This window comes from Leucoraja erinacea, chromosome 13 (genome assembly GCF_028641065.1).
Source record: "Leucoraja erinacea ecotype New England chromosome 13, Leri_hhj_1, whole genome shotgun sequence".
Taxonomy (NCBI): Eukaryota; Metazoa; Chordata; class Chondrichthyes; order Rajiformes; family Rajidae; genus Leucoraja; species Leucoraja erinaceus.
Window position 1 is genome coordinate 10,720,187 of NC_073389.1, and position 13,559 is coordinate 10,733,745.

Here is a 13,559-nt window from a genome sequence, read left to right on the forward strand (position 1 = left end):
CGACCCTCCCTCCCTCCCGCTCGGTGGCTAATCACAGTGCTTCGTTCACTGCCCCATATCTCAAATGTGAACTGGCTGTGATTGGCCGTTGAGGGGAGGGAGGGTTTTGGGGGGGCAGTCAGTTTCCGCCACGGCTGGTCGTGGTTTTGCCACGTTCACCGTGCGCTTGTTCTGAGATTCTGGATAGCGGAGGTCCTCAGAAGAAGAGAAAATACGCCTGTGGGCCGGATAATTTCAGGTTATGAAGTATGTCTCGCCAAAATAGTGGACCATGTCTTAGGCTGTCCAAGTTTATTTATGGAGAGGGCTATTCAGCTGTAGACAGCACAAAACCATGGGCAATGGTTTCTTTAAGCATATAGTAGTTCGAAGACAAAGCAAAATTATTTTACCTGGTTCATTCCTCTCAGGAGGAGGATCTGTTATGTTGTTGGTCATTTAATACTAGGGTTGGATTTTTTTTTTGAAAATCATTATTAAATTGTCTAAAGAGTGAATTATGAACAAGTTTAATGTAAAAAATGGATATTTATCAGGTTTAACACTAGAGCACCTTAAAGAATTCGATTAACACCTCAGGATTTCTAACATTAGTTTTAACTACTTCATTATTTTACATTCACATGCCTATTCAAGTTTTCTTCTGTTTTCCCCATTCCCCCTCAATCTAAGGTTGATTCATGGAATTGGAAAGCCAGATGAAGTGTTGGAGTGTGTATCGAGAGGAGTGGACTTGTTTGAGGGTTTCTTTCCCTATCAAGTGACTGAGCAGGGAAAAGCTCTGTCCTTCAATTTTAAATACAAGGTGGATCCAGAGGCAGAAGGTATCAGTTAGAGATTGGCAATGTTTCATTTATGTTGAGTGCACCAGCAAGGCACTGCACACCAATGCAGGTCATTCTGCTATAATTGGTTTCCATGCTGCGAATTGCATATAATGCGATTGATGAATTGGGGAACACTATTTATATAATGCAGGTCAATTTTTTTTTTTTTTGATTGTGAACTAGGGGACCCAGTTACTTAAAAGTTACTTTGGAAATGAATTTTCAGAAAAAAGTCTAAGATGAAAAGATATTTCTATAAAACCGCATGGAAATCAGACACCATTGTCTCTTAAAACATAGCTATTGAAATTGCTGAGCAATCATTTGTACAATGATACTCCATTCAACAATGTAACATGCAGCCTTTAGTATTTTTAGCTTGCAATAACAAAAACAAATTAATGTTATATAAATTCTTTTTTTTTTTAATCCTGTGGGGGTAGGGGGACTATGTTATTGCGAGACTAACCCTTTCGTGTTCCTAACCCCAGTGCCACAATTGTTTTTCAAACACCATTTTCCATAACATGAGGTTTCTTAGGAACACAACTATCACATTATGACAGAACCACATGGACTGTGCTCTTCGCAGTTATGTGCCCATGTTATTGTTCATGACTCAGCAATAATAAATGATGTTGTGTGTCTGAACAACTAGCTCATAAGATAAGCAACGAGGGTACTGGAGGGACTTGCACAGTGAACAGTTTCATTTCCCCTAATACCTTCACCACAATTACTGGATGTGCATCTGCGTTCATCTCTAGGTCTTTTCTGATGCGATTTGATACTGGGAAATGGCACCGTTCTGTTTATGCAGCCTGGCAGTTTGATCAGCATTTTACCCTTTTATTTCAGATGCCAGTGTATAATGTTTATAATCTCAACATGACCATTTAAGCAAACCACTGTATATTTTGATGAAAGGAGAACCAAGTATTGAATTACTGTTTTTAAAGTTTTGATTTTTAAATGAGGTATGTTTCTGCTCAGACAAGGAACACTGCTCAGTGTTTTCAGTTGCTCCTTGGTCAGATTTATCCCAATGGAGCAGCAGGTAAAGCATTATGTTCTCTGTCCACAAATGTGATTCCACCTTGCACTAGGAAGAACGTTCCTGTGGGATAGTTCTCCATGTTCTCCAACTCCACTGTCTGCAAAGCAACATCCATAGATGTATAATCCCAGCTAAGAACTAAGTAAAAGCTATTGCACATAAATGAGTAGAGTACCACAACACAATAAATTACTTCATGGAATTGAATATTTCTTACTCAAATAATCCTAATTGTTTTCAGTCTCTTGGGTCCCGACCCGAAACGTTGTATGCCCATCCTCCATAAATGCTGCCTGACCCACTGAGTTCCTCCAGCGCTTGCAGTTGCTTATGTCTTAATTGTTTTTAACAGTATTTGATGTTGTAATAGTACAGTTGCATGCATCAGATTGTGCTGTATCTGCCATCTGTCCTTTGAAAACAACAAACCATTTTATGTTAATTTATTTTGTAAGGTTAGAATTTTGCACCGTTATGACATATTTACTTGTTAGCTAAAAAACAAACTGCTGGAGGAATTTGGCATGCCAGGGAAATGGACAGAGTCAGTACGGGAACATTCATCAGACTTTTGATAGATTTGCTTTGGATGAAATCATTCCCGTGCTTCATACTGGAAAGAGTTAATTCTGATCATGTAGATTGGTTAAGAATTGTCCAGGGTAAGGACAAATAGTACACTTAGCTGCACATTTCATACAGTTTCTGCACAAATCATATTACCTTACAGCACAGAAGGCAGCTATTTAGACCATTGTGTAAGAAGGAACTGCAGATGCTGGTTTACACCAACGATAGACACAAAATGCCGGAGTAACTCCGAGAGAAGGAATAGATGACGTTTCTGGTCGAGAAATTCCAGATATCCTGTGAAGATCTGGAAGTTATCAATCTAATGGTAAATAAATTACATTTTAAATGCAGTATGGGTTCGACAACTAGGTCTGTCCATTGGAATGGATAGTCCAAGTTGTCGAACCCATAGTGCATTTTAAATATAATTTATTTACCACTGGATTGATAGCTTGGCATGGTGTCGACCATTCTTGGAATAACTTCCGCATGGAAATTTGTTGATAAAATCACAAAAAAAAAACCACAAACTGATTGGAAAACCAGGTGTAGAATAGAGATTATAAAACAGGGGAAAAATACCAATCAGCAAATAATAAATCAGAAAAGATGGTTAAGAAATTAAGAACAAATCTCATGTCAGTAGCTACCAATAATTTGCAAAACAAAGTTTAATTTAGCTGAAAAGTAACCTGACTTTTCTGTAAGTTCTTGCATTAATCAAGTGATATGAAAATAGATGGAGAGCATGGTGCAATGAGGATATTCAGACTCTGCAACAAGGTGTAGGTAGGTTGAGTGGTTTAGTGGAAACTTGGCAAATGGGGATTAACGTAGGAGAGTCTGAGGGGATCATGCATTTCGGTAGGAGGAATGCAAAAGGGAATAATATCTAAAGATAGAAAATTTGATGTACAAAGTACGCAGTATATCAGTGCTTTGTGGGCACATTGCTGAGGGTTAGCATTCAGATGCAGTTAGTGGTTGGGAAGGCAAGTGGCATTTTAGCCTTCATTGCAAAAAGGTTGTAGTTTAGAAATGGGGAAATATTGTTACAATTCTAATGGTGAGGCCATACCTGGATTTCTTTGCACAGTTTTAATCACTTGTTTAAGAAACTACTGGAGAGTTTGAAAGAAATTTACTAGGCTAATTCATATCACGTGTTTAAAGAAATCAGATATTTTTTGAAGTTTAGAAGAATGGTAATCTTTTCAAATATATAGGATCATGCGTTGTCAGACATTTAGATGTTGAGACGTTTCCACTGGTGAGAGAATTTCGAATGAGGTCACACAAAGATTAAGAGGCGGTCATTTGAAACTGAGATGTGCTGGAACTGCTTCTCACAGACGGTGGTGAATCCCAGAAATGTTCTATCCAAGAGGCCAAATCATTGGAAGTTTTTGGAGAAGTGGTTACATTTTTGAAAGCTAAGAGAATTCAGGGCTCTGGGGAACTGGTGCTGAGAAGGAAATAACTCCTGGCAGATTAACTGTGATCATATTGAATAGCGACTGGGTTGACTGGCTAGGTTCCCTATTCCTGTTGGATGGTTTGACTTTCCACCAGGTTGCCCCATCCCCAAAGAGGTTTCCTGACTGCCAGACCAGGTAGTTTCCTACTGCCTTCCTTGCCCAAGTTCACTGTTCCTTCCTGCTACCCCAACTGGTCTGTTTCACTTAACCCTTCTCATACCTGCCACAAGTCTTTCCAAATCACTCTTAAATCCATTCTTTCATTCTGATGTATTGCCTGCTGAGAGTGGAATTTTCAATGTTGCTTTAGAATAGAAACTAGAATCTAAACTAGAATGAAATTTCCCTCGGATCCTGATCTTGATTTTAGAATTGTTTAAATTAAGCGGTAATAAATGTAATTCATTACATCAGAGGTTTCCAGACACCCCACTTCAGAGATGCTGTTGTCTTTGCCACCATCTCCTTGAACACAATGAAGAAAAATCAGTGTAATTTTCAGTTGAGGGAGGAAAAGGTGATTCTGATTTGGTCTCCTGAGAAACACTGAATCTTCTATTAAAGCAGTGACAAAATTGGGCATCGAGGAATATGTTGTACTCAACACTACTTTATATTTCACCAGAAGAAAAGAGTCTTGCAGTGCCCTTGCACCAGGTACAAGACCAGCAGCTTTCATCCACATGTACCAGTGTGACCCATGAACAATGTGAGAAGAATCATATTTTCGCAAGTAAGTCAGCAGTAACTCAAACTTAGAACTGATTCATATGTAACTATTGTTTTAATTAACTCTGATTTGTGTCAATTTTTGAAGCATATGTGTCTTTTTGCAATACTGGAGAGATTTTGAGGAACAAGATTATTATTCAGGTTTTTACACCATTACACTGTTCTCAACAAAAATCTACCCATCATGTGAAATAACTTATAAATTAAATAACTTCAAGACCGAAAGTCAAAAACTTTTTTCATAACAAATTTTCATCGTTTTACCACCATTTTGGACATCATAAATGTGACATTAAAAACTCTGCCACATTTAGTCATGAATATTTAATTTATAAATAAACTTCATATGGCTCCTCACACATATATGTTTTGATAATCATCTCGGGAAATATCTTCATCAATAACAGGAGAAAAGTTCAGTAAAATGTCTGGTATTCCACCTAGCAAAGATCCCATAACGGTCGTTGTGTTTGGTGTCCATTGTCACAAAGACCGTTATCTGGGTAGGTACCGCCGTAAGTTAAACCACGGCGGCTCCAAATCTTTAATGCTTTTCAAAAACCTAACAAGGTATTCTATGGTAGTAGCGATTTTTTGGCGGGTTAATTATTTTTTCTTATTTTCCAATTTAATATATCAAAAACGCAACGGCCGTTTACGATATTTTTGTGACTTTTTAAAATCAATATTTTTGGACATAAATTGGTCATCATTGGTAAGAAACTAAGCCAATATTCAATTTGGCAACACACTGCCTCCTGTTTACCTTTTGTACGGACCAAGTTGCCAACTTCATTCCTTCGTGTCAACTTCCGGTAGCTCCACAACGAGCGTCACAGAGACATTTTACTTACTAAAAAATTATCCCAAATCAAACCTTCTGACGAATCATTGTCCATCGATATAGCTCAAATCCATAAGGCAATGTACCGTTTAGATCACATTTGTGAGAAAGTTTGGTTTTCGCTAATAATGTAAGGTTCGTTTTCTGGGACACCCAACTTTTTAGTGTTCACCGCAACGTACGTTTGTGTGTATGATGTGTAACACGTGTTGCGGTGTCCACTCAGATGGATGCAGTGTTCAGATTTACATTTATTGTAAAATGTACCAATTAATGTACAGTGATATTTGAGTTACCATGCAGCCATACAATTAAAAGAACACAACACAATTAAAAGAACGATAGAACTTAATATAAACATCCACCATAGTGATTACTGTGTGGAAGGCAATGAAGTTCAGTCAGTCTTCTACTACATGATCAGGTCCTTCTTCTGAATGAAGTGGAAATGTGTTTGCAATTTTATTATTCCATGTTGTATTCATAAATATAGAAAGGAATAAGAAATACATGCACTTACTGTGCCAACCAACAATTGTCACACAAAACGTATTTGTGTATTCTGATGCCATTTTCGGAAACTTGCCATCAAGATGCTATCTTATATTTTCTTATATTTTTGTTACTACTATGTTAGTCATGAACCCAGTAAAGTGTTTGTCAACTACTTTGAAGGAATGTGAAATTTGACCCCCTTTGTCACATTATTGCGTGCAGTATTGTAAAAAGACACATTTATTAATATTTTTTCTATATTTTGGAATGTTTGTGGTAGACATTCCTATTATTTGATATGCAGCTAAGCTGAATAGATTATAACTGTACCTAGTGAGTTTCAGCCTTTGTAATCTAGCAATGATTATGGGGTTTTTCCACTTTTTGTTGTGTGCTAACCAGTCAGCAAAAAAGACAATACATGGTTACAATCAATCCATTTACAGTATATGGATACATGATAAGGGAATAACGTTTAGTGCAAGGTAAAGCCAGCAAAGTCCGAGCAAGGATAGTCCAAGAGACATTGGAGGTAGATAGTAGTTCAGCACTGTAGCAGCAGATTTTTATATCATTCAAGAAATTAACCCCTAGCCGCTAAATGGACAGCATAGTTAAGGGGAATGTCTTCTATGCGCATGTGAGCTCACCGTCAGAGACCTTCAGAGCTTCTTCACATATAAGACTTCCAAAACCGTCTTTTGATTAATAAATTCTTTATTGCTGATGAAAACAATAAGGTACACCCAAACTTCTTCCGACTCGTTACTATAATCTTCATCGAACTCTAGCTTATCGCTTTAAACATTATAAAACTCCTTGTGTCTCTGTTACACATCGCATGGTCGAAGGGTAAACCTACTCCATGCTCCTCTAAACTAAAACTATAAACTAAGCTTCTGCGCAAGATACATAGCCCAAAACACGCCCAAAAATGCGTCATTAATCCCACCCACAATAGAACGGGCAGTCTAAAATTTAAAGGCACATGCCATCGTCAATGACATGCAAAACAAGCCAAATGGCCACTACAAGCACTGCTCTCTGGTTGTGGTAGGATGCTCCCATTGCCTGATAACAGCTGGGAAGAAACTGTCCTTGAATCTGGAGGTGCGCGTTTTCACACTTCTATGCCTTTTGCCTGATGGGAGAAGAGGAGGCGGCCAGGGTGCGACTTGTCCTTGATTATGCTCCTAGCCTTACTGAGGCAAGGTCATATATGATCATTGCAGGACAAAATAATTCAGAAAACGATGCCATTTCAACAGGAAGATTATCTGCATCTTAAAGGCGAAGGACATTTATGATACACTAACATTTATTAAAATCCCCAGCTTCATTCAAAAAATGGACAGCATCATGATGAAACCATAGCATTTGCACTGTTCACAACACCCTGCGGCATCATTTAAATGCTCAATTATTATATTTTTAGTTTCCAGCAATGAGAAAACCTTTCAATATATGCCCAAAACCAAGCTTCTAAAGTTTCTTTGCATAACTTTCTAAATAATACCTTCCATATACACCAATATTTGGCCTTCAAACTGAAATTGCAGTTTACAATGTCCGAATCCAAGATGTCCGAATGAAATGTCCATTGAAAAGTTTAATGACCGATGACATAACTGGTGGATGTTTTTTTCAAGAGCTAAACTTCTCTTGTTCCCTAATGAAACAACATCTGAGGACTGCAGAGGAATGATGTACAACATAAGAAATTTACAAGTATTCTGGATTAAATTTCAGTGCTGCACAGGAATGGTTCTGGAGATAATGACATCAGCAGTAAGACCTCCGACTGTGACGGAAAAGTGAAGGCTTTTTCGATTGATCTGAAAAATGAACAGTAAGTGTTGTTACATTATTAATAAAGTTGCATTCTTTACATGAAGTATTCTGAATATATAGAGAAGTTAACGTGTTATTTCTTGTCTTAAAAACATAGCATATAATTCACCATTGACAAGTTGATTTTGTTCTTCCAATGATTCATGAATTTCAATAAAGCTAATGAGCATTAAAATTCTGTGATGAAATATAATGATGAAATGATGGTTGTTAAGACAAGGTAGTGCTGAAAGTAGGTTGGGTAAGGTGTTAAAAGCTTCAAAACAAAATGATTCAACCAAGAGACAAAAATCTCATGTGGGTCAAATCAGATTTGTGTTGGTTCTGCATAGTCAAGTTTATGTTGAGCAAATCTGTTTATGGTGAGCATCTGTGGAGGAAATGGATGGACGGGTTGGTACTTAGTGAGAGCAGAATTAACTGAAAAAATCTGAGACCCTTCATCCTGAAGTATCTCAGAATTGAAGGCTGGGCATTCATGAAGCTACCAGAAGGTCACGGCCCTTGCTCCGGGCGGATCGTGGCTTCAGGGAGGGCCTGCTGAGCGAGTCTCCCAGCTGCCGAACAGAAGACCCAGCGGATCGCAGCTTCAGGAGGATCCCGCCGATCTCAAGACCTGCCTGTTCGCTGTCCCCAAGAGGAAGCCGCCGAGACGGTCCCTGTTCGCCCCTCGGAGACCGGGTGGAAGGAGCCCGTGACGACCTTGGATGCGTCGGGCAAGGTGCAATGTCGATAGGGGAAGAGAGGGAACTGGGGTCAGGCCTATCGAGTCCTAGAGGTTGGCTGCAGGAGGCCCCCCCCCCAAGGGAACAAAGGTGGACGGGGGAGACGTGGCGTGCAAGGGAAGAGGTGGCTTGAGGCCTGCAACATCCTGGGACTTCTCAGGAACGGGCAGCGCTCATGAGAACTAGAGCGTGGACTTTCATAGTGGTGCCCAACCATGGCACCTGTTGCATGTGGACGCAGTGGACTATTTTGCTACACTTGCTGATCGGGGTATGGCAACATTCTACCAGACTGTATGTAAGGTAAAGAATTTCACTGTGTTAGCATTTCATACATGAAACAATAAAAAGCATAATTGACCAATGAAGCAGTAGCTTGTTGCTCTTTCCACGGATGCTGCCTGGTCTGCAAGTTCTGACAGGATCTTCTGCTTTTATTTCACAGTTCCAGCATCTGAAAGGTTTTTGGATCCCTGTTGCATGACCACACCACCACTCCCTTCCTTTTCAGCAATCTTGTTTTTTTTCCCCAGTAGTTGTTCTTCACGTGCAGCCTAGAGTCAGGACAAAATACTGCAGAGCAGAGTCTGATCGGAGCAGGAATGTGCCATCAGCCCCTCGAGCCTGTTCTACCATGGATGCATATGCATTAATGTCCTCGCCTGACAAAAATCTAGCACTGTTTCATAATTTTCAGTTGACGACCTCAGCAGTTTTAAGGAAGACTGCTCCAGATTTTATTGTCCCAAACACAAGGAACTGTTTGTTGATATCATACTGGTTGCTGTCTACTTTTGTTAAATGCTATCTTCTGGACCCCCTCACAACAGGAGAAATAGTTTCTACCCATCCTACCAGGTCCATCGCAAGTTAAACACCTCATTAAATGACACTGAATCTACCCGCTCTGATGTTCAAGTCTAATCTATCAAAATGGACCTTGGAATACAACCACAGTGTGTAACTGCACTCACCAGCATCAGTGACCACTTCTGCCAAACGGAACAGCAACTCCAACACGTATAGTCATTCCTGAATACTGCTCCTAACCATTTGACCAGCAGTTGTATTTGGGAGCTTCCTACTCCATGGGTCAAATCATCATTACTGTTTGGTTACGAGTTAGGTATCCTGTAGCTAACTTTTACTAAGCAATCTAAACTAAGTTGTGCTTTGGAAAACAAATAATATTTCCTATGCCAATAATTGGTGACTAATTATTTTCAGCTGTTTTACACATCCATGAAGGAACTGCTTTCTTGATTTACATTTATCTGGATCAGAAAGATTAAACACATAATGCAAATCGTATTGTAAGATAGCGAGTAACATGCGTGCAATGCCAATCTTGTTACTTTTGAATTAGTGGTGTAAAGATATATTTCTTCAGAATTGTATTAGAAAAATAATTTGCATTTACTTTTCCTGATTAAAGTAATTTACTTTCATTTTATTTGTTAAAGTCTGAATTGTTTAAGAGAACTGGTATTGGACTGCTTAGTTACACGGTGTTTGTGTGATTCTCAACATTTAGGTTCCGAGATGACTTCAGCCCTTTGGTGGAGGGTTGTCCGTGCTATTGTTGCAAGAATCACACGCGCGCCTACCTCTACCATCTTCTACTGACTAATGAGCTGTTGGCTGGAGTCCTTCTCATGATCCACAACCTTCACCACTACTTTGCATTCTTCCAGTCTATCCGTGATGCTCTGAAAGATGGCCACTTGAAAGACCTTAAAGAGCTCATTGCAAAACAGAAAGTATAACAGAAACAGTTGATAGGACACATGATGGGTATCCACCTGTAAGGTTTCTGGGCAGGCATGGTGGCTGCAGCAAGTCAACTTGGATCTACTCACAATGTGAGTTTGTTATTCCAACATTTCATTTTGTTATGATTAGATCCTCATAGTATTCAGACTTGAGATTTACTCTACGGTTATGTATCATTAATGTGACTGTAGGAACTGAAAATAAGGTTTGAAATCTGGGTGCTTTGGTTAATTTATGTTTTTCATCTACTTTTTTAAAGAAACAAATGCGTCTATTAAGAAACAATCTGAAAGCATTGTACAAATACATTTGATGTGAAGGGTTAGCTCTGAGATGGCTCCGTCACTGTGGACTAATTAACTCATGAGACTTGCCGTGATAGATGAATTTACTAATTTCATTCCATACAGTTTTTAAGACTCCCATCTAATTATGAGAGAGGTACATAGAAAATAGAAATAGTTTTTAATAGAAAATAGAAAATAGTTTTGAACTCCAGCTACTTTTTTAAAACTGAATATAGAAGGTAAGTAGCAGTAGCCCTCGGTACCTTATTTTTCATTGTAATTGATAATGAAAAGTAAATAAAAAATTCACTCAGTGCCTGGATAACTCCGTGGGTCAGGCAACATGGATAGGCAACTTTTTTGTTTGATGAAGGGTCTGAAGAAGGGTGTCGACCCAAAACGTCACCCATTCCTTCTCTCCAGAGATCCTGCTTGTCCCACTGAGTTACTCCAGCTTTTTGTGTCTACGGTTTAAAATCAGAGGCAGGATCAGCTTGTGAAGCATCTGACAAGCAAATGTAGCAATCGGTGGGTGAGCAGCCTTTCCGACCAAAGTAGGTGAATGGATGCTTTAAGCGAATTAAGGTCCAGTTCTGGCTGCAGGAATCCAAGATATGTTGGTGCCTGACGTACTTTAGATCTGACGCTGCATAACCAACTAATTTTATAAGGATTATTAAAACTCAAGAAGCACACACAAAGCAGTTAAGGTTGACTTTGCAAGACAGAAGGGCTAGATTACTATCCATGGATACACACACTTACTGTAGCCCTAGGATTGTTCCCATGGCCTCTGTTGTATGTAACATTTTGGGTAAGAATTTTGAGCAGAAGTTGGAATTCGCATTCCATCAATTTTTAATGCCAGTGTTTACTCAAGTCTTTTAATAGTGTTAATTCAGAGCAGTACTGGGTTATTTATTCCACAATCATTAACAGTGAGTTATTTATGAGGTTATCATTACTAAAATTTAAAAGGTTGTACCTGTATTACATTTCAGCCTTTTGCTTTTTAAATTAAGTCTGTGATAACCAACAAATGTCCATTTTATTTAATGCATTAAAATTGCACCCGCGTCTGCAACATTTATGCAACTTTATTTGTAATGCAAAGGCACTTGAAAAATGTACAAGTGTTAAATTTTATTAAAACATGTTTCCATTATCCATTTAGATGATCTTCATTATTGCTTTTCAACAAATAGTTCAAACTGACTGATGTTTCAGCCAGTCCCTCCCTTTCAGGTTAACACTTTGCGTTGAGATTGCCTAACAGCTTGTCTTCATGGTATCAACATCTTTATGAGATTGATTGCTAGGGTTTTTTCTGCTGTTTGGCAGCTACCTTTCCCTCTGTCTTCTCTCCTTTGTCTTCAATCAAGATTTTAATTCTGTTAAATATAATATAGACAATTACATTTGATGGGCATGTGCTAAATCTTCTAAATTTAGTTACTATGTCTACAAGTCGTATACAACTAGTATATCTGCATTAACGTGCCCTTGTAACAAAAATGGTTTGTCGATAACAGTGATTGCCTCTGATAAGAAGAGGGGAATTACCGCAGTACTGAGAGATGTCCTCCAACCAATATTACTTAAAAAAAAAAAACATGATTTAGTAATTATACAATGTGGGATCTTGCTGTGTGTCAATTGGCCACTATTTCTTTACAGGCAGTTTTAGGATGAAGTAGGACTTGTTTTCACTCCATTACAATGTGTACTGAGGTGGTGAAGGAGGTTGCTGCAGACCTTTCCACGGATGATCCAGGAGGGTAGTATGGAATACTTTATTGAAATGCATAAGCAGGGTATGCAAATAGTTGCCACATAAAGGACGCTGACAAGGTTACAAAGTACCCCCGGTGGCTCCTCCTTTGTTCTCTCTCCCCCCCCCCCTCCCCCCCCCCCCCCCCTCCTCCCCCCCCTCACGGTGATCCCCCCCACGCCGGGTCCTCCCATTCTTCTCCCCCCCCCCCCCCCCCCTCATGGCTGTCCGTGTGAGGTAGTGTGCTCTGTTCATCACTTACAAAGGGCATCTGTGTGTGCCTGATGCATGGTTCTCAAGGTTCACAATACCGCACAGAATAGAGCATCAGTTTCAGGAGTCTGGTGTTGGGCATATGAACGACAAGGCCTGTTCAGTACAGCCAGTGCAATGTAACTGGGGCTTCGTTACTGGGAATATTGGCCTAAGAGACAGCACTGATGATTTGTCTTCCAGGGAAATGTGTAGATTTAGCAAATGGTGGTAATTTCCCATTGCCTCCCGTGATCTGGTAAACAGCCCATATCTCTGAAGTATGTAAGTGGACAGAGAACGTTGTTTCTGACAGGACCTTGAGCTTTGTGCTAGGCCTGAGGTCTAGATTTACAAATCCCTTTTCCTCAGGCGATCCAAGACTGCTGACACAGTGAGGGTGGATTTAATTAATAAATGCCATCATCGAGAGGTAGGAATTGGTCCACGATTTCCAGAGATTTTTTTAAATAAAACCTTATTGCTTTTGTAACAGCAGTGGTGACACTTTAGTTGTTTAAATGGACGTAAGGTGCTTAGTGATGTCCTGTGGTCAGAAGTACTACACAAATTCAAATCTTTCCTATCATTTAATGAACAGTTTGACCAAAGTGATTTCCAATGACAGAGCTGACAGAGTTTTTATAACCAAGATGGCGTCGCACGCACAACGCGAGGCGCTGCGTCTCCGTAGTTTTTGCAATTTAGTTTTTTAGTTCTGTCAGGGTCAACAACCTCACCTCCTCCACTATAACACTGAACACTGAACAGGGCTGTGTGCTCAGCCTTCTCCTCTACTCCCTCCTCACCCATGACTGCATCCCTAAGAATGGCTCCAATGCCATCATTAAATTTGCCACGACACCACGGTGGTAGGACTGATCAGTGACAACG

The 13,559-nt window shown here is 39.5% G+C and overlaps 1 protein-coding gene across 3 annotated transcripts in view; it reads left to right on the forward strand.

The window, feature by feature from the left end:
* Positions 1–11,807, forward strand: part of qtrt2 (queuine tRNA-ribosyltransferase accessory subunit 2) — a 29,639-nt gene extending 17,832 nt beyond the window's left edge. For 2 of the 3 annotated variants that reach the window (XM_055644438.1, XM_055644439.1), the window contains exons 7-10: positions 673–824; positions 4,561–4,668; positions 7,756–7,855; positions 10,117–11,807. In XM_055644438.1, coding sequence (XP_055500413.1) covers positions 673–824; positions 4,561–4,668; positions 7,756–7,855; positions 10,117–10,348 — 592 coding nt within the window. In that variant the 3' untranslated portion in view covers positions 10,349–11,807. The remainder of the gene's footprint in view (positions 1–672; positions 825–4,560; positions 4,669–7,755; positions 7,856–10,116) is intronic. The other variant, XM_055644440.1, reaches the window with a different exon arrangement.
* The last annotated feature ends 1,752 nt before the right edge of the window (positions 11,808–13,559 follow it).